Source organism: Eretmochelys imbricata, chromosome 1 (genome assembly GCF_965152235.1).
Source record: "Eretmochelys imbricata isolate rEreImb1 chromosome 1, rEreImb1.hap1, whole genome shotgun sequence".
NCBI classification, from domain to species: domain Eukaryota; kingdom Metazoa; phylum Chordata; order Testudines; family Cheloniidae; genus Eretmochelys; species Eretmochelys imbricata.
The window spans coordinates 84070896-84098437 of NC_135572.1; the positions used below are offsets into that span (position 1 = coordinate 84070896).

Genomic DNA, 27542 nt, shown 5'->3' on the forward strand with positions numbered 1-27542 from the left:
CAGCTCCCCGTAAGCAGCAACCTGTCCCTGCTGCTCCTAGGTCAGAGGCATGGCTAGGCGGCTCTGTGATTGCTTCTGCCTGCAGGCACCACCCCCAAACTCCCACTGGCTGTGGTTCCCAGCCAATAGGAGCTGCGGAGCCAGTGCTTGGGTTTAAACACCAACCCGAAGAAGGAAATGATTTAAAGTTCTGCAAGTGGTTATGTTAAAGAGGAATGGGGTGAAATAACGAAAGGGGTACTTCAGCATGGAAATAAAAACCAAACACTTTCCAGAAGGTGAGATCTGTAGGAGCTTGGAGGATTGTCCCCATTCCTTGGGGTACAGTAACTCCTCACTTAACATTGTCCCGGTTAATGTCGTTTTGTTGTTACATTGCTGATCTATTAGGGAACAAGCTCGTTTAAAGTTGCACAATGCTGCCTGCTTTGTCCACTGCTTGCAGGATTCTCTGGAAGAGCAGCCCCTCCTGGTGGGGATTAGATCCAGAGGGGGCCAGCAGCCCCTCCCCCCATCAGCTCCCCTAAATTCCCTGTAAGGTATGTGGCTCGGCAGCTGCCCAGCAGCAGTTCAGCTGTCCCTCTTTCCGCTGTGCTGCTCCTGCCCTGCCCTCTGCCTTGGAGCTGTTCCCGGGAGCTTCCTGCTTGCTGGGGGAGGGGTGCTGATATCAGGATGTCCCCCCTGCTCCTGCCCCCCCCACTCCATACCCCCTCTCCACAAACCAGAGGAGGGGGACAGAGCTCAGGGACAGAAAGGAGGGAGCTTGCTCGAAGCTGTTGCTGCCTATCTGAACTGGCTGATCTGCTTAAAAGAGCAACATACTTGAAGTGGGGTCAGCATACTTAAAGGAGCAATGCACATCTTTCTTTCTCTCTCTCTCATATGCATGCGCCCCCCAGCACTTTGGAAAGTCAGCACCTGTGCAGCCTTGCACATGCTGTCAGAAGGAGGGAGTGGATAGCATGGGCTTATCATCATGTTCAGTTTTTGCAGGGAAGTGTTTGCAGCTACTGTCCTGCATCTGTTGTGTTTCCTCCCTCCTGCCTCAGTCCATGCTGCCTTGTAGACTGTGAGGCTACATTAACAGCAGCATATTAACCCTTGAGGGCTCAGCCGAGTGCTAGTTCATCATTTAGCAGTAAAGCATTCCCTGGGAAATAGTCCACATTCTTACTTCACCACCTCAACTAAGCATTACAATCATTCATTGCTGTGTACAGTATTAAACTGTTCGTTTAAAACGTATACTGTATATATATATATATAATGTCTTTTGTCTGGTGAAAAAAATTTCCCTGGAACTAACCCCCCTATTTAAATTAATTCTTATGGGGAAATTGGATTCACTTAACATGATTTCGCGTAAAGTCGCATTTTTCAGGAACATAACTATGTTAAGTGAGGAGTTACTGTATGTAAAACTAGATAATTCTGGCTTATTCCCTACAGTACATTTTCTTGTGGCTTGCCCTAACAGGGACATAACTCATTTTCTGTTGCTATGTCTACACTGCACATCACTGGCAGTGGTATGTAGGGTATGTTTTGGTACACACCACAGTGAAAAGTAGGTAGTGTCCACACTGCACTGTGGAGCTACATGCTTCTGTGAAAGGCCCTGGCAAGGGGTGGTAGCAAGGAAAGGCTTGGCAGTGGGGAGCTGTTTGAGCAGAGGGGAAACTACGCTGCTAAAAATAGTGTTGATGTGGAGACGCTGCTTGAGCAAGTAGGGTTCAGATGTGTCCTTACCTGTCCTGCTATTGGTAGGGTTTGTGTAGTGCATGTGCTCTTCACGCTGCTGAAAGGAGTGTGCGGTGTAGACAGACCTTATGACTGACTGTAGTTTCCAGCATTAAGTTGTGATTTTTGAAACCAAAGATCCCCTAAAACCAGACTTTCTGCTTTTAGTTTTAGTTGTGTAAAACAGCAAAGGGATCATTCATTATCTACGCTTATTTTAGCCCAACTGAGCGAGAACCAAACATAAGCTTTTACTGTCAAGCTAGTGTTCGGAATCAGTTTATGATCTGTAGCTACCATCTAGTGGTAAAATTCTAAATTGCATAGAAAGTCATGTTTTCAAGCCATCTAGTGGCCATGTCTGTATTTTACAAATGGGGCGGGGGGGGGGGAACCTCAGTGCTAGTACCAAAAAAAAGTCATTTTATCTAGAGTTCTATATGAGCAAACATGTTTCCTTGTAGAAATATCAATACAGCATGCGCTGGAAATGATACATTGTAGGAGTAATACAGTGATTCATAAAAATTACAGCAGAATGAAAAGTAAATACATCTGTCATAGAAGCTGCTGACATTAGCTGCCTTTGCTTCATGTAAAAAATGAGACATGGGCATTCAGTAGCATCTTATTTTAATGCTGTAAAATATTTGTTTCAGAAGTGTTATAGCTGAACAGAAAATCTGGACATATTTTAAATGATTAAAAGTAAAAAATATTGAACATAACTTTTTTTTTTCTTCATCCAAAATATATAGCAAAATTGTATGCATCTCCAGCTGAGCCCTTTTTAGGATCACATCTTAATGTAGACTGGTTATAATAATTTTAGGAGTTGATATCAAGAGTAGCAGATTCTCTTCATATCCCATTCGAAGGATCACAGGAGACTCAGCACAAATTGTTGGGTGTTTTTCACACGCCATCTTCAGCACAAGTAGCCCTTCCAGTAAACCAAGTTTTGTTAGATACTGCCAAGACAATTTGGTAGACAGGCCCCCCCCCCCCCCCATACTGACTCCCTGAACAGCTGAGAGAACAGACACAGTACTACATTAGTCTGAACCACTAGCCATATCTTCCCATTCTGTCCCAAATTCCTTAGCTGTGGATTCAGCAAATGATTACAACAGGCAACACCATTCACAAGCTGTCCCAAATGATAAAGATCAAAAGTGCAAAGACTTCGGTTGCAAAAGTTAGTTGTCTGCCACCCTGCAATACAAAATTGCTAATTGCCAGGTGATTTTGACAAAACATAACCACATTAACTATTCAAAATTTAATTCCTTTATTGAACACCACCTGCAAGAGCAGAGGGAACATCTTCAGGTTCTCATCACAGTGGGACAGCTTCTTGCAAGGACATCTTTGTGAGCTTCTCTTGATTCTGCGACACAGCAGCCTACTCTGACTTCACAGCTGTAGTTCTGTGTCCAGTGTTGTGGCTGCAGTCTTCAAGATTTCCACATGAAGTCTAAAACACTGTAGAGGACCTCCCTTGTGGTGGTCATAACTTACTCGAGTCCACAGTGATTCCCTGCATTTGTTGAAGGGCCACCCTTTGATTGATGGGCATATATAAGCCTGTAAGCAAGGAGATTTAGTTTGGTTTCAGACAGCTCAGTTTCCCATATCTACCATAGGGTGCTGGAGCCACCTAAAAAGAAATCTAGAATGTAGAGGTGAAAGTTCTCAATCATTGCACCTGAATTGATGTAACAGCCTTCATCTACAAAGTTTTCATTCTGACCACAAACATCTCCGTTACCCAGATCTGATGCTGTACATCCCTGCCCCTTCAATCCTCTCACTTTTGGGGATAATCAAATTACCTCCAGCAAATTGATTTTGGAGGTTATAACATCCATTTTTCAGGACCACTATCAGTATAGGCTCCTCTCTTGTATTCTCAACTGTCCCCACACAGCTTTGCCAGTGGGGAGTAATATTCTTCTTTGAGTGCTTGCATGTGTCCATTCCAGTGTAAGGGTGTGTGTGTCCCTAGCATAGTTGCTGGAAATTTTTCCCTGAGTGGTATCCTTTTGGGTCTGCTCTAGCACCCCCTGGTGTCGCACACTCAGTGTCTGTATAAGGAGCCCTGCTGAGCCCACTCCTTCAGTTCCTTCTTACTGCCCATAATGGTTGCTGGCACCCTCACTGCTTAGGCAATTCTTCTCTTAGTGGATTTTTCTGTCAATTTTAGTGTAAATAGTTATTGTAGTGTTTAGTAATTAGTGTAGTTTTAGGAGTTCTATATAGTTTTGGGCTTTTTGGGCTCCTCTGCTCTCAGATGGTGTTGTCCGCTGTCCCGGTGCCGAGGCTTGCCTCGGTCACTGGGGTTCAAGCCTTGCGCGTCATGTGATAAGTCTATGCTTTTGAACGACCTGCACTTGACCTGCCTCAAGTGCTTAGAGGAAGCTCATAGGAAAGGTCACTGCCACATTTGCAAGGAGTTCAAGCCCTGGACCCAGAAGGACTGAGTTGCTCAATTTTGAAGGTCCTCCTCTTGGAGGCAGCCTTAAGACTGGCCTCGAAGCTGTGCTTGGAGTTGGCACCAAGTGCCTTGACCTCGGTGCAGAGCGTTCCTCCATAATCCTGTGTCTCCTGGCATTGATCATCTTTCCCAGTGCCCCAGGAAAAACGTGTTCAGTAGTCCTCCCTGATCCCTATTCAAAGCATAGAGTTCACCGGGGGGGGGGCAGTACTTGACTCGGTGCAAGCAAGGGCTCTACTTCTGGACAAATAGTTCCTCTTGATTGTGTCCCTGATAAGATCTCTCCAGGGTCATTGGATGATGACTGTGCAGAAGTGCCCAAGTCCCATAGGTTACATGGAGTCATGCACATACATAGTGCAACATGCAAGACTCAGACCTCTACAAGCCACAGTCTGTTTCCCCTCTCGCCATCACCTGGACTCTGTGCTCATGGTTCTGGTACAGGTCCTCGAGTTGCTGACATGGTGGCTGTACAGCCACATGGTATGTGCTGGTGTACCCTTCTCAAAACCCCAGCCATCCTTGTTGCTGGTATGTGACCCATCAGCCTTCGGCTGGAGAGCCTACATGGGGTTCATCAGATCTCTAGGTCTTTGGACTCCAAGAAGAGCTCTTCCTGCACATCAATGTCAGGGAGTTCAGGGCCTGCCAGGCATTTCTACCCCACCTGTCACACACATCTGTTTCGATCCTCACGGACAATATGACTGCTATGTTCTACAAAAACAGGCAGAGCATTGCGTGCATTCTCTCCCCCCCACTCCCAACCAGGAAGCAATAAGCCTGTGGGAGCTCTGTACCAGTCACTCTATCAGTCTAGGGGTATCTTACTTTCCCAGGACTCAGCCTGCTGACGCAGTCTGCTAGCTGGTTCTTTCTCCTCTCACCACGAGTGGTCTGCCTAGACACTGAGGGACATCTTTCAAGGGGAGTGGAGGGGAGGGTTCTTTGATGCACTTTATTGCATGAGTCCAAATCAGCCCATGGGTCACTGCCAATTCATGCCTGCAGCTCCTCAGGCGTACGGCAGCATGAGTCTTTGTCACAGTACATACCTGTTTACATTTACTCTGCTTTCAGGATAGTTTATATCCTTAACAGAGACACTCTGAACAAGTTGCTCTCTATTCCCAGCCACGTGCTAGTTTCTCTCAACTAGTGGAAGAATCCGAACAAGGTATGCTCAGGAGTTCCCTTCATCCATCGCCCTCCTGCTTTCACAATAGTTTTGGATGCATCACTCCTAGGATAGGGAGCTCATCTACAGGACCACACTGTCCAGGGCACGTGGTCCACCAAGGAGTCTTCCCTACATCTCAACTCTCTGGAGCTCAAGCCACTAAGATGCTTTCACCATTTCCTCTCTAGTACAGATAATGGGATTTTTTGGCACAGTTCTGGACTCAACAACAGCCAGAGCTTTCCTACAATACAAAGCTTCATTCTAGACTTAAAGGCTCATCCGCTCACCACAGTGAGAAACTGTTCAAGGGTACTCAGTAACCTGTCAGTGTGCACTTAGGAAGTCCAATACACTGGACTGCATTTCAGACCTCTGCAAGGCTGGTTGGCTGAGGTGCATTCATCAATGAGGCACCACAGAGACATGTTAGTGCACATTCCAAATTGGATTCTATCTGCCTTACATTGGAGGATGGATCTGGCCCATGTCTACGAGGAATTTCCCTTTGTCCTGTCTCAGATATCTTTTACCTTAGTCACAGATGGCTCCGACCTGGGATGGGGAGCTCACTTGGGATCCCTGCAGATGCAAGGCTTCTGGTCTCTCCCAGACTTCTGTCTCTCAACTCTCTGATTAGTTTGCATGGCATTCCTTCTGTGCTTCAGTGGAAGGGATATGTTGATGCTGACTGACAATACCATGGTCATATTTTATGTAAACAGATGGTGGGATGTCCAGTCCTCATTACTTTGTCTCAGAGTTATTCTGCTTTGTCTTTCATGTCTTCAACTCAATTGTTCATTGCATTTGCAGACAGAATGCAGGCCAGACCTTTTTCCACTCAATGGATTTCTTCTTTGATATCCAGTTGAACTTGTCTGCGTTACCGGTAGGCTAACCTGAATCTGCCAGCTAGCATTGGGTCAATCAGCTAGGTCCCAAGCAACCTCTGTGGCTTTTCTGGCCAGCGAAGCGGCAATGTGGTCGTCATGTCATGTTTTGGCTTTCACTACACTATCTCTCAGTGACCTAGAAATGATGTTAAATTTGGACAAATGGTTCTCCAGTCCCTGTTTAAAATAGACTCTCAGCCCACTTCCTGTTGGGATTGCTTGTGAGCAGCTCCTTATAGTGGAATGGACATGTTCAGTCACTCAAAGAAGAAACTGTTACTAACCTTTCTGAAACTGTTTTTTGAGATGTGTTGCATATGTCCATTCTACAAACTGGATTCCAGTGTTGTCATTGCAAGTAAATTCAAAAATGTTTAATTCTGAGAGCGTGACTTTAATGAAAGCTAAGAAATTGATCAAATATGACTGGCAATCTGTACTTAACTTTAATGTTACAGAGGGGTGTCTGCAGGAGTGAGGGATAGATATCTGCAAGTTCAGAGGATATTAACATGCAGCTATGTCTTGAAGTTAGCTGAGTGCTGCCTTGCCACTTGCTATTTGGGTAATTCAGCAAATTACTCTGAAGTCTAATGGTGTTCTTACCCTACTTACAGACAAGTTTTAAACATTAATACAAATTTTTTTCTTTGAACCTTTTTTTATAGTGCAAGTTTAGTAGACAATTAGACCTTTAATGGTTTTTTTTTTTGTGTTTTATAAATAACTAAAAACTATTTTTGGGGAAAATGGCTTTAAAACTGCTGCAGAGACCTTAGCTAAAGTAATAGTTTTAAGGCCTGGAGAGACCCCAGATCATCTAATCTGACTTCCTGTATATCACAGGCCACCAAAACCATCCTGAACCCTCTCACTAAACCCAACAAACAAAACTAGACCAAAGTGTTACAGCTCACAGGAGACTAAAATATTGTATGCCCAATGAAGAGACTAGGAGGGACCGCAGTGCACCAGTGCCTGAGCTCCCTGCGATGGCAGGAATTAATTGAGATATACCCAGATGATCGGAATAAACAATCCAAATTCCATGCTGCAAGAAGAAGGTGAAAACCCTCCAAGGTCACTGCCAGTCCTGCATATGGTGATCAGCTAGACCCTGAACATGTGGGCAAGAACCAGTCAGCTAAGCCCAAGCGGTGTGAGGGTGGGGGAAAAGAACTGGTGTCACTTCAGAGCACTCATCCATTCTGTAGAGTGTCCTGTCTCCACCTGTTGCAAGCTCTGATCCCTCAGAGCAAGGAGACCAAAACAGAATACACTGGCAGTGGGGATAGGAATCCCTTCCTTACCCTGCAGCTGACTGGGTGAAGCCCTGAAGCAAAAGATTTTGGCACCGCTGAACCCTGTGCCACATCCTCACAAGCAACCCAGTGATATGACCTTGCTCATAAATTTGTTCATCTCTCTTAAAAGTAATTACGTTGTTTGTCCCCACAGCTTCTAGTGGAAGGCTGTTCCAAATCACATTTGCCTCTTTTGCAGCTGCATCCCATTGGTGGCTCAACATCCTATGATCGACCAATACCCCCAATCTCTTCTCCATTATTTCCAAATGATGAGCCCCCACTCGTAGCAGAAATTATTAGGCACTAAGTGCATAATCTTGCACTTTATGCTATTGAATTTCAATCCATTTCTGTTACTCCCGTCTTCATGGTCATCCACTTTCTGTCTGATATTTCGATACTGCTCCGTATAGACAATGCTTCCCAACTTTGTACCATCAGCAAATTTCATTAGGACATTCCAACTTTGTGACAATAATAAAAATATTAAATCACATTGGTCCTTGAGGAACTCTGCTAGTAACTTCCCTCCAGTCGGATGGTTTACCTTTTAGCACAACCTTTGCCTTCTCTTTAAGCAGTAACTTACCCACCTTTACTGTTCTTTTACTAAACCCCATTTTTCTAATTTAATTAATAATTTCCCATACGGTACTGTCAAATTCTTCACTGAAGTCCAAGTATTTTGAATCTGCTATATTTCTCTCTCCTTAAAATTTAAAAAAAAAATCAGTTTTACCTTCTCAGAGGTACTCTCTACTTTCAGGAAACTAATGTTGCATTACATCTGCTCTTCCATTTGCCTCCATGAATTTTTTTCTTTCCATCATTTGTTTAAAGCTTTGCATACTACTGAGGTCAGACTAACAGGTCTGTAATTCTCTGGATGACTTTTTCTGCCTTTCTTAAATATAGATACAAGGTTAGTTCAGTATGACTGGAGAATAACTAACCCCAAGTAGATAGAATTTATTTAAAATCCTTCCTAATGAACTAGCAATCTCGTGCCAGTTTTTTCAGTATTCTGGGTTGAAAAATATTAGGTGTCTCCTGTTCCATCCCGTCCCATCTCCACTCCCAAACCCGGATTTGAGTGCATTAAACTGTTTGAGTTTTTCTTCTACCTCAAATGTGGTAATTTCCATTTCTATACACACGTTGCCATCAGCCGTCTTGCCTTCATATCCATGTTCCATCTTACAATTATTGAAAACAGAGGCAATGTATTCATTTAGTTTTTGGGCTGCAGAGATTATTTTTAAACTCTTCCCTGTCCACAGTGCACAGCAGCCCAGCCATATCCATCCTTCCTTTTTATTTATATAACAATCTTACTTTTGTTACTTAATTTTAATTTTTTTGACAAGAGCTAAGTCAACTTGACTTTTGGCAGTTCTTACTTCATTCATACATTTTCTAAGCTCCATGATGTAGCTTTCTTGGCTGATTGGTCCCTTTTTTTCCATTCCCTAAAGGCTGCTGACTCCTGATAACCTTTTTGAGGTGATTATTCATCCAGTTGGGTCTGGAGACTTTCCCTACAAGTTTTTTTCCCCCAACTTGGGGTACAAATTTCAGATCGTAACAATAATTCTTCAAGTTGTGTATCCCTATGGGTGCTCCACAATTTGCCCTCCTCCCCTCTATTTGCGGGTTCTCATTTGTCACTCTCTGGTAGAGAAGGAACTGATGAGGGTTAGCCCAGGCATGTTGGCTAGCCTTGTAGCGCAGCACAAAGACAGCGCATGCGCGGGCCCAACAGACACTGCTACTGAAGTTCTCCAATCAGTAGCATAGGGACGCAAATGCACCTACAGTGGAGTACCCATAGGGACACGCATCAAAGAACCATCATTACTGCACAACATGAGTAACTTCTTCATCTGAGTAAGAGGGGTAGGGGGAACCCCGGTCTGTGGCCTTCCTTGTTTTCTACTAAGTTTTTTATGTACTACTTTTTTTTTTCTTCAACCTTTTTCTCCCTTTCATTTTCAGTGGCTGATCTGTCTCCTTATTTCAACTGTCATAGTATCCCTACCATTTCTGTATTACTGTAAAATTTGTCCATCCAATATTCATAAATCCAGTATGCATTTCTTTATAAATCATGACTTTTGGATTATGTATACTCATCTGAATATGAATCCAGAAATCATTTTCGAAGTAGACTTTGGGCCTTCGATACAAGCTCCTGAATATGCACTAAAGGTATAAATATTTATAAGTGTTCTGCAGTTGTATATCACTTAATCTCACTTCTTGTGTTGTACTCTAGAAGTGTTATTGCCATTTAGATTGTGCTTGTGTATATTCTTTTAAAGCTTAACATTTAAGTGCTTGATATTACTCTTGGTTCTTTAAGTAGTTAATGTTTTTGCAGTTCAAATCATTGAATTGTTTTTTAATTTTTAGTTTTCTTTGATATATTAGATTTGTCTTCAAAATGTGACCCTAAACGTAGACAAAAGTTAAGTTGTGTCAAAGCTGTTCTAAAGATGTGAGGGATAATCATACCACTAATGCTTGCAAATCTTACTCCTGCTTGATTCTCTCAAAATCTATATTAGAGAGAGCGACTACATTATGTGATTACATTTGTTATGAATTTTTAGGAGCTTCTGAGCCTCAGTTTCTCAGAGCAACAGCCAAACTTTTTTAAAGAGCAAAAGCCGAGTTTTATTGTTAGTATTGATAAATATAAGTTCCAGCTTTTTCTGGGCCATTGAGTCTAATGACAGCTTTGCCACCAGAATCCATCTCACTTCTCTCTTCTGTCAGTTTTGATGATGACGAGATTTGAGCATGTGCAGTTTTTAAAACAAACAAAACCCCAAAACCACAACCCTACCAATCAAAACACTAAACCCACAATTCTCCCCCTGGGAAGAGGATATGAGAGAGAGAATAAATATGTATCAGATGTTAATCTGGTCATTTAGTGTACTGGTGAGAGAGACGCAGATGGTGGTGGGGGCAGTATAACAACCTGTGCCGGACAGAATGGAAAGGGTAGAGCGCCTTTGGCACTGAAAATATTAATGTTATTTTAACTGCGTAGACTTTCTTTGAGTCTTAGGATTTTTTTTAACCTTCTGCATCCTCTGTTGCATGCAGTTCTTCAGAGTGAAGTTATCCTGTTTCCCCCGCTCTTAAGGCTTACGACACAGAAGGCCATGTCTTAAGGACACAGAAGGCCATGTTTGATCCAAATAGGATCATAATAGGAGGTGGCAAAAAAGTGTCTTCATAATTTTTCTTGAGTGCCAGAGAGATGTTACTTGTAAGGGTTTTTTTTAAACATGGCAACTTATGTTGCTGACTCTGAGTTCTTAAGGTATATTCAGCTGTTTCAATACTAAGTGAAGTGGTAATGTTTTTGGCAGATCCTAGATGGACAGTTCTGGAGACTGAAATCTCTCCATGGTACGGTACAGTACAGTATGAGCAGCAGCAGTGACAGCTGCTCTGGAATAGGCTTCAATTGTATTTTGGAACAATCCTTCTACTGAAAGCGAAGAATCTAGAACTCCTTTTTGTCCCTTACACAGTGGTGCCTGCTAGCCCCACAAGATGGTGTATTGTATACAGAGGACCAAAGAGGGGCTGCATTGCAGCCTGTCTCCAGGTTGGCAGAGGGTAGAGTAATTCCATCCTCCCGTCAACTTAATTCTGTGCACAAATCCTTTTTGTGCAAGACAGTTGGGAGGTACAACCCTAGAGGGTAGCTAAACTGTAAGTGAGAAACAGCATGGGCTTTATATAGCACTAGTAATGCCAGACAAACTTACTCTTTTTTTAAAATCAAACTACAGAATTATTGGAAGAAAGGCAACAGATGTTGCTGAATTTCAGAAATCCATCTTATATCTTTCTTTAAAATTTCATATTAGCTGGGGTCTGGGAGGAATGTCATTTAGAAATGAAAGCTGGCAAGAAGTAAAGACAACAAAGGTAAAAAGAAAATTGCACTTAGTCAGTAAATGTATGCTGAACACTGTCTCTAATCAGGAAAGGGCTTTGGGTGCAGAAATAGGTTTGGTGGGTTTTGTTTTTTTTTAACTTACAAGTTTTTAAAGGGTAATCATGTACATTGAAAACTGTTTCCACAGCCTTGTTATAAGCTTGGTAAAGACTTGAGGGCTTTCAGGACAAATTTCTGGCTTGAATTCAGTTTCATTTCATGTGTGCGCTTCACATATATAGTAAACAAAATGTAATGATAGATACAGGTTCCACTATAGTAGATAACAAGAGTGCTTTATATAATAAAATTAAGGTCCCCCCCCCTCATTGGTATGCTTGGGAGATTCTTTAACCTTGATGCATGTTTGATAAAATAACTTTGGATTTCTGTCATTTTTCCCTCAGATATTTAGGCGGTTCTATATCACGAAGAGAAATTTTGTCATACTTAATTTTCACTTGAATTTTCCCAAGTGAGTGCAGAGAAGTTTGTAATAGCTTGAAAGTAAGCTCTATATTTTGAAGTAAAACATCCACAACTTAGTGTTTTTTTTTTTTGGTCAAACTATAAAAATCTCTACAGGAAAAATACACTTTTTAGACCATTTAAAAAAAATGCTTTTAAGAATTCCAGGATGTACTGATATCTAGCTCTATTGTACCATACTATAGAAGTGCTATTTATTATTTATTGTTAACTATTGAGTGAAAGAGTCTGCACTTAATATCAAATAATTTCCTGTCTGAATAATTCCTCCCATTGAAAAACCTATTATTTTCAAGAATGAGTAATAAAGTAAAAGGGCTTTGATCAATGTAGTTGTAAGATTGGGTGTCAAAAGTATTTATTAATTTTATTTTGTAAAGCACCTTTCATGTTTCACAATTCTGAGTACAAATTGCAGTAAACTAATGAGATTGACTGACTGCAGAAGTGATATAGTGCTAAAATGAATGGCACCAGCCTATAAAGAAAGCAGGATATAAGTGCATTAGTTAGAGAGTAGCTGGATTAACTGAAACAGGGGGTGGTCTGTATTGTAGAGTTACTTGATTTTTCAATGAGAGCACCCAGCGCAGGAACACATGGGCAATGTTCCTGAAGCCCAAGGCCTTGTGAGAAGGAGCATACAGCAGCTGCTCTATCAACTTTTGCCTGTCTGTCTCGATACTGTCATGGACCCACTACTGTACTTTGATGTGCCAAAGAGAACAGTGCGACTGGCAGGCAAGGAGGTGTCAATAGGGCCTGTTGTGCTGGTGGGGAGAGCTGGTCCCTTGACAGTGGGGCCTGGCATATGTCTGGTCAGTACCCACAACAGGCACTCCCATTGCACAGCATAATGGGGCAGCCGTGTTTCTCCTTGTCCAGCACATGGCCCAGACCTGCTCTTCTAGCTGTATCCCTTTATTGCCCTGGGGGGGTTCTGTGGGGAAGAGTCACCCTGATGTGCTTTTACACTATCCTGCCAATAAAGTTACTGCAGTTGTAACTTACATCTGTGTCAGCAAATACTTGAAAGGATTGTCTTTAACAAAGATAGCACCTGCGACTCAGCTTTGCCTTGTGACCATGCCCTGTTCAGGGCAGAATCCTCCTTTCCTGTTGTCCCTATGCAGGAGGTTGATTTAACCCTTGCAGGACAAGAGCCAGTGTTGCCGCTGAATCTGTTTGAGAGGAGGAGGAGCAAATATTAAGGGGGGACTGGAGAGGGAAAGGGACACAGACTGTCCACCCAGGTACATGCCCAAAGGGGTAGGCAGGTTTGTATTTGGGCAAATAGCTTATGCTGCACCATCTGCACTGTTCTTTTTCACACACAAACTTGAGCAGAGGTTGCATGTATCTGTCTACCCAGGCTGGGAAATTATGCTCCCAGCTGCAGTGTAGCCAGTATCTTTTGATCTCTTCAGTTTCCCACTGTCTCGTCCACTCCAGAACTCTTCAAGTTTCTTCTCCTACTTCTCTCTCCAAACTGTTCTGGTCCCTCTAAAAAAAGAAAAAGGCACAAAGCTTCCAGTTATTCCCCTGCTTGAAGACCAGTTTATTGAGAATTCTCGCACTTTGTCCATCATGTACAAGCTGATGTCAGTACAGACATTATCATTCTCACTTGCTGACTGCTGCTAAAAATGTTAAAGGCCAATCATTGAGAACTTCTATGAAGAATGAGGTTGGTCTGTTAGTGAGAGCAGTATGAAGACTTTGGTTGACTTCCCATGAAAATAAGAGATATTTTGAAAATGTATCCCATTTACCTGAATAATATATTGCAGATTGTATTATACCACCAGGTCCTGGTATCAGATTTCATTGACACCAAATCATGGTCATCAGAGTCCTGTTCTTGTAATATGTCAGCCTCCCAATAGATTAGCAAAATAAATATATTTTTTTTTATCCAGACTAGGCAAATCTCTGCATAGAATCAGTCAAGTGTTTGTTATTGCATTTTTCTTATGGTTAATCTTGCTACGCTTTTCGTAGTTCTAAGACAAATGTATCACTTCATGTATTTATCCAATTCATAGTGCTTATTTGATGTTCATTCCTGTGGTTCTGTAGCTTCCAGTCAGAATTCTGTGGCGGTTATAACACTTTTTTTTAAAAGAGGGAATCTACTTTTATTTGGTTTTCTTCTCTGTTTAAAATAGCTGGCTGATGGATGTTAGCTAGTGTACTTTCTAAGGTTTATATACCATTAGGAATACCTACATTTCTGAAGGATACTATTTTTATCTGAAATACCAATAGGGATCTCTAATCTTGTGAATATACTTGCTTATTAGTTCATTAAAGTAAATTAGTTATATTTATTTTATATGGCTAAACAAGAGTCTGTCGCTAACACAACTACTGTTTCTCTTGGTCTTAGTGGCATTTATTTTCAACTGGATTGGATTTTGTTTATCCTTCTGTATAACTAACACCATAGCAGGAAGGTATGGTGCAATCTGTGGATTTGGCCTATCGCTGATCAAATGGATTCTCATTGTACGGGTAAGGTTCTTGATGCACATATTGTTCCTGTGTCTCTGTGGAATGAAACTAGAAAAATGATTCATGGTGTCTAGTTTCTTTAAAATACTTTTTAAACTGGTGTATTGACTTTTATTAGATGTTCTAATATTTTAAGTTAATGAAATAAATATTTACTAAAGTGGAAATTGCAATGTTTTATCAGTGAACTTGCTTGTTTTTATTCCTTTAACAGCTTTTACTGTCTTCTAATATGTAGATTCTTGAATGTTCTAGTTACTTTTTATCTGCTGTAATATTTGATTTTTGTGTGTGTGTGTGTGTGTGTGTGTGTGTAAAGGTGCATAATAAACTTAGGTTCTTATCTGCCATCAAATCTATCAGTACAAGAGCCTATGTAGAATACAATAGAGGACTTTTTAAAATGGTTCAGGGCCTCCTTTGACCTTTTGGGAGGTGAAGGCATCTTAAGGCTCTGTCCCCTTTCTGAATAGCTCCATTTCTGTGACATTCCCCAAATCTATCAACACAGTGACTCCACCAGCAGACCTTTGTTTTCCCAGTAGGATGCTTGCTTATACGTCTGTCTTTTTAGATTTCCCCCAGGGATTATTTATATTAGAAGAAAATAGACTAAGAGGAGACAATATGGTGAAGTATAGAAAATAATGAATAATAAAGAGGAGATAATATAAGAACAAGAAGGCGTTAAATGAAACTGAAAAGTGGAAAATTTAAAACTAAAAAGAGAAACACTTCTTGGAAAAAAAAAAAACAAACTATGGAACTCATTACCACAGTCTGCTGTTGAAGCCAAGAATTTGTCAAGATTTGAAAAGGATTTGGACATATATATGGATAACAAGAATATCTAGAGTGATTCTGGAATACAGTATCCAGTTACATTGTCAACATTTTAAAAAGGATTTTGAAAAATTCAAGTGTGTGCAAAAAAGAGCTTCAAAAAATGATTCATGGACTGGAGAAAATGCCTTACAGTGAGAGACTTAAAGAGCTTACTCTCTTTAGTTTATCAAAAAGAAGATGAGAGGTAACTTGATTAGTGTATAAATATCTTCATGGGGAGAAAATAACACACATGAAAGGTCTTTTTAATGTAATGGGAAAAGGCATAACAAGAATCTGGAAGCTGAAGCCCCCTACAAATAAATTAGAAAAAAGGCACGTTTTTAACAGTGAGGATTATTCACCACTGGAACAAACTACCAAAGGAAATGATAGATTCTCCTTCTCTTGATGTCTTCTCTGGATGCCGTTCTAGGGGAGATGCTTTATCACGCCACAAGTTACCAGGCTCGATACAGGGTTAACTGGGAGCAATTTAATATCTGGTGATCTACAGGGCAGACTAGATGACCTAACAGTCAATTCTGGGCTTAAACTCTATGAATCTGTGAAACTGCAGCACCTCTTCAGAGGCACAGCACAGAACTTTCAGCCCAATCCAAGGAAGCTGGAGGCTAAGGTATTAAGCTATCTTTTGTGCCCTCCCAATTCTGGGCTGTTCCAGGGGCTACAGCAGCTATTGGTGTAATTCAGCCCTGGAGGATTGTCTAATTTGTGACCTCATTTGGCTGCCTTGAATCTCTATAACACTATGTGCTGTGGCCTCTCCCTAATATGTCCCACCCCTCCCAGCCATGCCTCCTCTCCAGTACTTGTGAGCAGCTTCTTAGAAAGACCACCTATAGCTGTTTCCTCAGTTTCTGTGCCAGGGGAACTTTCTCTTTGCTGATTTGGGACTTTGAGTCCCTTTGTGCTACTTTTGTACACTAGGTAAAAAGGACCAAAGCCAGAGGGTGGGTGTGTGGTGGTGGGGGGTCAGAATCTCACCCTTGTTAGAAATTAGGAAGAGGCTCTCCTGAGATTATACAAAATAAGCCTACTATGGGGTTTCTTGCATGCAATGGTCTGTTTACTTGGTCCTGCCTCAGTGCAGGGGGCTGGATTTGTGACCTCTTAAGGTCCTTTCCTGTCTGCATTTCTGTGATTCTGTGTGTCTGAAGCAACTGATGCTAACGATCTAGGAATCCATGAGAGATCGATTTGATAACTGAAACAATTATAAAAATGTCTCCACTCCCAATGCCAACACTGACTCTTCCGTACATGAATACTTGATTTTTTATTTTTTTTTAAAGAAGTTGCTTGGAGTGAGTGAATGCTGTTAGAAACAGAATCCTTTTGGGAAAAAAAATTAAAGTTAATTACAGAGTGAAAATTTTCATTCTTTATTTAATGAGGATCATAAATCAAATCATCACTGGTCTAAATTTATAGACCTCTGTTGATTTACATCAAGTGAGGATCTGAGCACATATCTTCATTTTAATATAAGTGATGTCTGAACTTAAACATTAATTAGCTACTTTACAAAATGTGCTGGAAATGACGATATAGGCAAACTCTGTGACAGTATGCATCAAGCATGCTGAGTAGCGGTAGGACAGGAAATGTACAGAAAATTATAGAACTGCTACAACACACTATTTTTGTTCGTTCTACTAATTATTAGAAAAGAGTTGAAAGTGTAGGAGTAGCAAGAGATCTGAAGTGAGCTCTGGAGGCATTTGATTAGCCTTTTTTATCAGTGAAGCATGCAGTCTGGTAAAGGAAAAGATTCCGGTCTCCAATACCATCGCACCCTACCCTCCAGCTGCCTGTTCATATTCCCACATCACAGAGAGGACAAGACTGTCTGTCTACCATGGTCACTAACAGGAACAGATGAAATGCCACTTCAAGGTTCATTTAGCTGTGTTCGGTTCACTGCTGGGAACTGAATGCTGGAGCATCGAGTTTGAAAATGAAAAGACTTTTTAATGAGTTAGGGGTCTTCATGGGACTGGTATTCTTGGCAGCGATTAACAGTTGGGGGTGTACAGAAGGTCAAAAGCTCTTCTTTTGAAGGGTCAGCAGAACATCCCCGTCTGATAAGATTAAACTAATGTGGCTTTTAGTCTTAATATCTAAAGCAGCAGGCTGCTGCAGTGTGTTTTGGATGGCAGACGTTGAAAAAGAGCTGACAGTAATTCATTATAATAGAAAATGTCAGATGATTCAAATGAGTAATACATTTTTTCACAAGAGAGCTTGGAAATTCTTTGTTTAAAAAACACAACACTGAAGCTATTTGTATATTTTACAGCTTCTCGAAAGATGTATTTGCTTATCTACTCCAGTACATTTTATATTTAAATGTGCTAGTTTCACTGTTTTTTTCTTTTGTTCTAGATGCATTTAAAATATTAAATGTAATTTATATTGTGTGTGACTTTGGTTATTCCTTGTCTGTTCTAGTTCTCAGACTACTTTACTGGATATTTCAATGGACAGTACTGGCTTTGGTGGATATTTCTTGTACTTGGTGAGTTATAATTCAAAACGCATCTTATTTTGATGGAGAATTTCTTAAAGATGAGTTGGGTATATGTTTAAAAAAATCAAAACATTGCAATAAATACTTGAAAGCTGTATGTTTTTTCTCTATCAAAAATCTTTTGTACTTTATTTCCAAAGTCTTGGGTTGCCATCCTATTCCTGTGTGAATTTCTTATTACTCTATTAATCTTCAGTTCAGAGTTGTATGCTGGAAATATTATAATTATGCAGATGTCTGTGATTTGTAACTTGTGTTTTAAAACAAAAATAAACAAACATGACTGTTAAGAGTGTAGCGTTATACAATTAAAGCTGTAAACTTAAATTAAAAAACACATGTTAGCTGTAGGTGTTAATTTTCAATATCTACATGTGTAACTTGTACGTATTCAGTCATTAAAGTTCTCAGAAGATTTTAATGGATATGACAGATACTACTATTCAAAATCAGTCTTTATTTGAGTCATGAAAGTATCCTTTTTTGCCTTTGAAATGCATATTACATTAATCATTACTCACTCAGTCAAGGGGAAAGGCGTCATGCTTTTTGATCACAGTACTTCCTTTCAATCTGTTTTTTCTTTGAGCATGAAGCTAAACTTTTGAGAAGTTTTCATAGATTTCTAATTTTTGCTCCTCTTGTCTCTGCTTTAGTTAAATAGTTATGATGTATAAACATACTACCATTGTAGCTTTTCCTTATGTGAGAGTTCAGCCTATACCATTAATTTATTTTAATTCCTGCCATTTTCTAACTTGAGAAATGCACTAAAATGTGATGTTGCTGGATCAGTAGATGGCAGTCTTTCCTCTGAGATGTAAGGGACCTGGCAACAGTATGTTAGGGGCCTTATGCTGTTGGGCGAGATGTAGAACCTAGTTATTGACTGTTTATGATCATTAAAGATCCTTGGAACACACTAACATTTCCCCTTTTGTTTTCAGTCAGATATGAGGGGTATTCTTCACTTTTTATCCTCAACTTGCTTTTGTTCTGTTGTGGTGCACTGTTGGGGCCAGAAATCAATGGGAATCACAATTGCTGAAAACCTCGTAGCACCAGGCCTTTAAATAGCTTTCATGTTTCATCCCAGGGGTGACTGTATTTCAGGAGTGGATGAAATGATTCCCTGCATAGATATAAAATAATTTTAAATCAAAATGTTCAAACTTGGATGCCTAAAGTAAGGATTCTTAACTCCTCTTTGCCCACCTATATAAAAGGAGGGTGCTTTTCAGAGGTTCTGTGCACCTGCAGCTCCCATTAATTTCAGTAACATCTTGTGGGTACTCAGGACCTCCAAAAAAAATAAAAATAAAAATAAAATCGGGCCACTTTTGTTTAGATGCCAGATACAAATTAAGAAGCTTAACTTCAGTCTCACAAGTTTGAAAATGTTGACCTTAATTTGTAAACTTTATAATATTTTTTGGAATCCTTTTGGGATGAAAGGTACTACCTGGCATTTAGATGTATTGAATAAATATCATTCTCACTTTCTAAAGATCGCTTTGTCAGTCCAAACGTTTGTTTATGTGTGAATATTTTAAAATTACAGTCTTTAACATCTTGGGCTATGTATTTCAGTGACAAAAATCACAGTGTCAGAATTTAACTAAGTAGAGACTTAACAGAACGTGGAAAAAAATACTCTGAGCTTGAAGGGACAGAATTATTATTTTTTTTTACTACTTTAAAAAAACCACAACTTTCTGGTTGGAACACCATTTAAAGGGCATGATCTGTCCTTTTTTAAAAAAAATACTTTTAAAAAAGGAAAAACAACTAAAAGTTTTTCTGGTGTCTTGCTTATGTTCAGAAGGATATTTTGGACAGTACTTTGAGTGGCACCATCAAACATGTTCAGGCTCACCCATCATCTCCCTTTTCTTTTTTTCATTGTTAAATGCCTACTGCATACTTACTTCCCTTTTTTAGAGCCTGAAGAGAGGGGTGCACTACCCACAAAAGAGTCAGACTGGCTGCTCATGAAGTACTGTCAAATGCACAAAGTAAACACACTGGGGGGGGAGAAAATACTAATTTTAAAAAAAGGTGCTTTGTTTCTTAAATAAAAAAATGCACTGCTGGCTAAGTTTCCCATCTGGGAGAAATGCAGAAAGTTGATTGACCTTGGATCTGCTGCTCAATATACATGCTATGCAAAAAAGAGCTTTCATTTGTGGGTCCTTGAAAGCCACCTGGACATGGAAGCAGTTTGTGTGCATGGTTGCAGGTTCATGCAGTAGAATGCAGTCTAAACTTCTCTATTCCCACAGCTTTCAGCTTAGTCACAAAAACCTATGACTTGCTCTTAGGTAGAGCTGGGTGAAATGGTTTGGCTAAAACTTTTTTCATCAAAAAATGCCGAACCAGGTCAACTGAAATATTTCATGAATTCATGTTGATTTTGGTGAATTGTTTCACTTGAAAAAATTAAATGTTCATTGGACCAGAAAGAGTAAGTGAGAGTGATTTTTTTTTTTTTTTTTTTTAGTCCAGTTAAGAAAGCACACACTTTAGGGATTGGTGGGGAGACACCAATGTTCCAGTCCCTGCTCAAATGAATATTTAATTTATACAAAGCAGAACAGCTGCAATGGGGGAGAGAGACCCACCACTCACCTGGGAGGTGGGAGACCTGGTTTCAAGTCCCTGCTCTAGAATGGGAATTTGAATCTGGATCTCCCACATCTTAGCTGAGTGCCCTGACCACTGGTTTATTAGGCATGTGGAGAGCATCTCTGTCTACTCAGTCTTGTGAATGGCACCAAAGTTCCCTTGTGAATCTAGCCCTTTGTTTCAAATTTCCTTTGTTTTTGTTTTAAAAGGTTAAAAATGCCCAGAAATGAAACATTTAATTTCAGGTCAAACAAATGTTTAATTTGACCCTAAACTCCCCCATTTGCTGAAAACTCAGGAAAATTTTGCTTTGGGTTGATCTGACATTAATTTTTTTCCACAAGTTTTTGGAACTGCCAATGAACCAAACAACGAGTTATTCACATAACTCTACTCTCAAAGTCAACAATCTGCAAAACTTTCCCTAGCCCCTGGCACCATTTATTGGTGGCTGGGTGAATGAGTTTAGTTTTTTAGTAGGGTGATTTCTACACAACAAAAAGCAAAAAAGAGTTCAATAGGGGAAAAAACACACAGGAAAGAAATCACAGTGAAAAGAAAACAAAAGTCCTTGGCCAGCATAGTGTGGGGGCGGGGATGAACAAAAGCAGGGCAATTACAGTAACTGTATTGGGACATAGCCTGTTGGGATACAGGGGAGGGGAGAAAGTGTGCCATTCCCATAGCAAGAAGTGGTTTTGACTAACACACAAGAAAGTTTGGGATCCACTAGTATAAACTTCAAGACAACTGTAAAATATTCAGTTCTCAGATGAGCATACAGCTCTAATTATGACCTGGCCTACACTACAGAGTTAGGTTGATGTAAGGCAGCTTACGTCTACCTAACTCTGTAAGCATCTACACTAAAACGTAGCTCCGACTGATGTAACTCTCCCACGACACCAACTTAATAACTCCACCTCTGCGAGAGACATAGCGCTTAAATTGATGTAGTTTGTGTCGACTCAATGTCATTGTAATCACTGTGTTGCTTACATCAACTGCTCCCTTTCAGAAACACTCCCGCAATGCCCTACGCTAGCAGTTAAATTGATGCAAATGGTCCTGGTGGGGATGTGCACCACTAACACAAGGCATAGTGTGGATGTGTAAAAGCGATGGAATTACTGCGGTGGCAGTACGTTGATGTAACTTAGGTTGACTTAATTTTATAGTGTAGACTTGCCCTATGTAAGCTTAGCTATGGTAGTGAGAAACACATACATGGGCTGGTGAAATTAATTTTTCAGTATTCTAAAAGAAGCTTGCTAATCCTAAAGGAGCACCATCATCTCAAACATAGGAGTTGCTGTGCTCGATCAGACCGAGAATCCATTTAGTCCGTTATACTGTCTCTGACAATGGCCAGCAGCATGGAAGAAAGTGCAAAATACCTCACAATAGGCAGATGGAGTATTAGTGTCCTCTTAATGCCTAAAAGTTAGAGATTATAAAACCATAAATCGTGAAGTGCAATTCTTCTACAACTACTTTTTTCCCTATTTACTATAATAATAATAATTAATAATAAATTAATACGACCTAGCTCTTAAATAGCCCTTTTCATCGGTAGATTTCAAAATGTTTTACTTACCTCCCTTTATATCGTTATCCACATCTTACAGATGGGGAAATTGAAGCACAGGGAGGTAAAGTGACTTGCCCAAGGTCACCCAGCAGGGGAATAGCAGAGCTGGGAATAGAACTAAGGTTTCCTGAGTCCCATTATACTTTCTGCCCTAGGCCATATTACTAGCCTTATACTCATTGATAGTCTTTTTGTTAAAAAAAAAAAAAAAAAAGTCCAGTCTGTCATTGAATTGCTAAATTGTCATCAACATCATATGAAAGTGAGTTCATTTAATTATACATTGAAACTTGAAAAATAACTTCCATTTGACCAGTTTTTGTACCTATTGTTATAAGTAACTCCCTCATCTTTCAGCTCTAATAATTTAGAGAAAGTGTGGTGTTACTTTCTAAGTGACTTACACCAAAAAAAGCATGTATTTACAACTAATGCTCAACAAATCTTGTGTTAATCAGTCAATACTCTGCCTCTTCTTTTAGCCAGCCAAAAAACTTCACCAGTCCAAACATCAAGCAGTCATCTACTGCCATTTATCATCTTCCTGCTAGCGCTTTTATTTTTATTTTATTTATTTGTCTGGAAGTACCTTTATTCTCCTACATCTATATATTTCTGGTTGTTTTAGAATTCAGATGGTCTTCTGACACAACAGCAGTTTTATTGTTCTGAGTTAGAAGCTATATTTTTTTTTAAAAAAGGAAGAAACGGAGCAATGTTGTAAAACTGTATAGCAAACATTCTTTGCGTACTTCAAAAAAAAGTGTTTTGTATGTTTGTTTAGAAACCTAAAACCCTGAAGTTCATTGTAAAATCTTTCCTGATGTTGGAACTATATATCTAGATACATAAATTTATATAGATATGAATGGGACAAGACACTAAAGGCTCACAACTCATGGTTGGTTTGTGGAAGATCAGGGTTATACAAATAATACTGACTTTTTCCATTATTTTAATACAGCTAATAATCTAACCTATTAATATGACTGGCTACCTTAGCACTTCTCATGATATCTATTTTAAATATTTTCAGGTCTCCTCCTGTTCTTCCGAGGATTTGTCAATTACCTTAAAGTCCGAAACATGTCTGAAAGCATGGCAGCTGCTCATAGAACAAGATTTTTCTTCTTGTATTAGAGGTAAGCAATTTTGTAAATATTTAATATTAAAACTTAAGTCTCTAAAGCAGTGGTTCTCAACCTGCAGCCTAGTCAGCACACAGCTGTACAGTAGTATTGCATTTGGACCATAATGGTAAATAGGTTGAGAACCACTATTCTAGAGGTAAATGCTGAGCACAGAGGAGCTGAAATCAAGATTTATTTTAAGGAACTTTAGATCTTGGCCACCAAAAAAAGAATTGTGTTTTGCCATGCATTCTGAAGGTACTTAGAAGTATGATGCTTTTTATAACGCTACATTCTGAAAGTAAAAATATTGTGTTCTTTTGAAACTAGCATTCTAAATCTAAAACCAACTTAGAAATTAAGGTGAAAATTGTTCATCTTGTATAATCAATCTGCAGCCAATCAGGATAGTCATCAGCAAATGTGAACTGATCAGTCAGATCAGTGCTTCCTCACTGGCAATCTGAATATTAAGTCTGATTGATATTGCTCTGAAGAGATAAGAAAGACAGACTAACACAGCTGCTACTCTGAAACCAGACATATATTGACTCTGTACATGACTCTTTTAAGCCAGTTGTGAGCCACGATTTTTATGATGTATCTAACAGTGTGCTCTGTATAACCTTAAGCTATCTGACTAATCTGTTTGGCACATGTCCACTTTTTTGCTTCTATAGACTTTTTATCCATTAGGTAGATCTTTTGGATTTTGCTACATAACTTAATACAGGGAGACTCGGTTGCTTTTAGCGTTACTAACCACTATCTTCATGTCCACAAGTAACTGTTGTAGCATTTTCCTTATTTCATGAGCAACTTGAAATGTTTGGTATTGGTTCTTAATCTGATTTCATTTAGAAGCTATATTTAACTTCATAAAGATGATTTTCTTAACTTTTTTTTTTCTTCAAGATTGGCCTCAGGATCAGTATGAAGTAACCAGCAACACAGTATTGGAAGTCTGGGGGGAAAAGAACAGAGACACTTAGTCTAGAAATGATGGGTCTCTTATTTAAGATGGTGACATCCACTTAGACACCTACTCCATTTAAAATATGGAAAATAATTACTTATGCTATGCTTTACAGATCTTGATCAAGAAATAAATCTAAGTGAGCGAAATTGCAATGTACTGTGTGTTTACTTTGTGCCATTTTGTCAAAACTGTGCAGTAAGGTAAACTTTTAGGCTGATTTTTAAATGCCATATATTAGTAAGTTAGTGGTCTCCACACTGCAGTATTTTATTCTTTTCATAGGAATAACATCTTTCATTTTCTGAGCAGTACAGTGGCCTCTACATAGTAAGGAAAAGTATAGTAAACACTGCATGAAAACATCTAGTATCTATTTTGCTAAATAATTTATGGTGATGAATAAAATACATGTGCAGGCATAAAACTTTTAAAATTCAGGGTACTAAAAATTAACTGCATACATTGTATCTGAACACAGTGGCTTTAAGGAAAACCTAAGAGAATCTGTGATGGTTTGGTCGGTGAGTCTTTCATCTGAGATGGAAATCTGGTATAGGATCAAAGATTCGGGATTTATGCAGCACCCACTAAAGTCAACTCATTGACTTCGGTGGGTGCTGGGTAGGTCCCCAGACTTCTGACCTCATCACAGTGAGGGCTATGGGGGAAAAAAAGCTCTCCAGCTCTTGAAGAGACTTAATATTTGTTCAAAGGTTTTAAGTATTAAATTGAAATAATACAGTCAAAGCAAATGCCAACAAGCATAAATGAATGAATTTTATTCATTTAATACAAGGAATAATTGCACTGGACAGAAAGTTACTTACTTGTCAATGTTAGCAGCTCTAAAATATCATGAAACATACAAATCGTTCAAGAGAAAAACTATAGAATATTTTTGAAAGTTAAGGGTTGTTTTTTTAATCCTGTCACTTTCTGTTATCCTGTTATCCTGATTTGGGGAGTAGCTACTTTTTTTTTTTTTTTCCCCTTCCTCCCCCCAGCTGTAAATCTTAACTCAGTTATCAGTGTTGCTTACAGGTAATCAGTCTGAAGAACTGAAGTATGATTCTTTCTTTATCTCCAGACTGCATCAACCAGACATTCCTTTCCTTTACCAATGTGAAATTTCCAGATGATCGGTAACCCTCCAAGTTAATAGGATAGAAGACTACTAAAAACAGAAGACAAATTTGTGAAGAAAAGATACAGCTTCTAAAACGAATGACAGGGTGGTTTTTGCTTAAGTGCCAGTTCTGTTCATTCTAGTAAATATTTATATTAAGTATTGCCTTTTTGTTTTTGCACATTTGCATATGTGCTAACTAGAGGATAGGATTGAACTGAGAACAAACCATACATACAGTCTGATGATAGAGATTAAGTACAGTCAGATTGGTTAATCTGTGCTTGTTGTTTGTGAAAGATTTAAATGGTGGTTTGTCTCAGCATGTATGTACCACTGTCTTGTTGATCTGAAGTTAAATTGAGAGTAAAAATGGGATATACTAAATGATTCAGATTAACCAGGTCAGGTTATAGTTAGTTTTTTATGTCATTTAGGTTCATCGAATGATTGCGCAACATACAACATTTTTGTTATAAAGTTTTTACTAAAACCTGCAGCTCCTGATTATTATAAACCTGTATTGATCAGCTTTTATCAAACTCTCTGACCAAAATATGTATTGATTTAAAAATGAAATATCCCTTCCAGCTAGCTCCTGTGTAAATAACTATGCATAGATTACTGTTTAGATTGCTTCTTAGGAATTATGTCAAAATATATTTGTAACCACAGTATTTTCTCATTCACTGTAAATTATGTTTAATCTTCATATGGACAGTATATATATACACAATATTTTTTGGCTAATTTGGATGTTAAAGTATAATTTTATTTTAGATATAATTCTAAAAGAGAGCAAAAGCTTTTAAATGTCCATCGGAACAATTTAGTTTCTTCGCAGTATGATTTGAATAACTAATTTGGGCTTGATCCTGGAAACCCATACGCATATGGAAAGTCCCATTAAAAGGGATGGCGCTACTCTCACAAACAAGCACTGGGCCATTGAGCCCTGATTCTGCAATTGGATCCATGTAGTTGGGCCTGGGCTTCTGCATAGGTGCAATTGCAGATCAGTTCCTTGGTTTGTAACACTGATCATCTTAATTAAGAAGGCTTGTGTTTATATAAACACAATCTGTTTTATTTAAATTTCTCAAAAGGGCTTTTGTAGCTGTCTTACCACGCTTGTTTAGAATAAATACTTCAGTGTTACATAAGAATGAAGCTGATGAGTACATTTTTATTGTCACTTTGGAAATAACATTTTTTTCTTCATGGGTGTTTTATTTTTTTAAGGCTCTACCAGCAAAAATAGGAAATGGGTTCTTGATTGTATTTACTTAAAAGTAGCAGTATTACTCTTTAAAATATATCATCTCTAGAAGGTGCATTCTCCTGTTCATAAACATACGTAACTCCCACTAATGTCTGAGACTTACGATTCTGACACAATGGGAGAATAGACCTCTTAATTCTTTACTACAACTGGAATCTCAGTTGCAACCAGTAATAGATATATTTTGCATCTTTGAAACACATTTATTTTCTTTCTGTTTTTTATTGGAGCTTTGCTTTAATACTAACATTAAAAGAATGAGATTTGTTGTCTTAACTTAGTGCTATATTTTGTATCTATACTGAATGTTTTAAAAAAATGCATATGTAAACTGGTCACATTGTTCATTATTCTTAATCTTTCAAAACTACCAGAAAGGTAAATGATCATAGACTAACACTTCAGGGGAAAACTCCTCTTTCCAGCCTTTCTTGAAAAAATAAAATAAAATTCATTATGTTTAATAGTTGATTTGCATTTCCCTTTGAAGTTCATCTGTTTTTTTTTTCATTCATTGTCCTTATGAGAGAGAGAGAGAAAATAAAACATTACATTTTGTTTTGCTAATTATGATGTTTGCTTTTGGATTTTGCACCTTACATTAGAGAATTACCCATTTGCAGTATTCACGTATGTCAGTTAGCATGTAATTACATGTAAATTTCTGGCTAAATGAGTACAAATCCCAGACTCCTGTACTACTACTTCCCTTCATTCCATGCTTTATTACTTAAAACTTACTATATTGACATTTTTTTTCACTACTTAGTACAAACATGAAAAGCATGTAATGCTGATTTCCTTTTTAAATTTACCTTGGTCACCTAGTACAGTAAATACCAA

At 39.1% G+C, this 27542-nt stretch overlaps 1 protein-coding gene across 2 annotated transcripts in view; it reads left to right on the forward strand.

The window, feature by feature from the left end:
• The window catches only part of NDFIP2 (Nedd4 family interacting protein 2), a 66043-nt gene extending 38777 nt beyond the window's left edge, over positions 1 to 27266 (forward strand). The window contains exons 5-8 of one of the 2 annotated variants that reach the window (XM_077812655.1): positions 14463 to 14587; positions 17888 to 17954; positions 23219 to 23324; positions 24228 to 24437. In XM_077812655.1, the coding sequence (XP_077668781.1) occupies positions 14463 to 14587; positions 17888 to 17954; positions 23219 to 23322 (296 nt within the window). In that variant the 3' untranslated portion in view covers positions 23323 to 23324; positions 24228 to 24437. Of the gene's footprint in view, positions 1 to 14462; positions 14588 to 17887; positions 17955 to 23218; positions 23325 to 24227; positions 24438 to 25378 lie in introns of those variants that run through there. The other variant, XM_077812645.1, reaches the window with a different exon arrangement.
• The last annotated feature ends 276 nt before the right edge of the window (positions 27267 to 27542 follow it).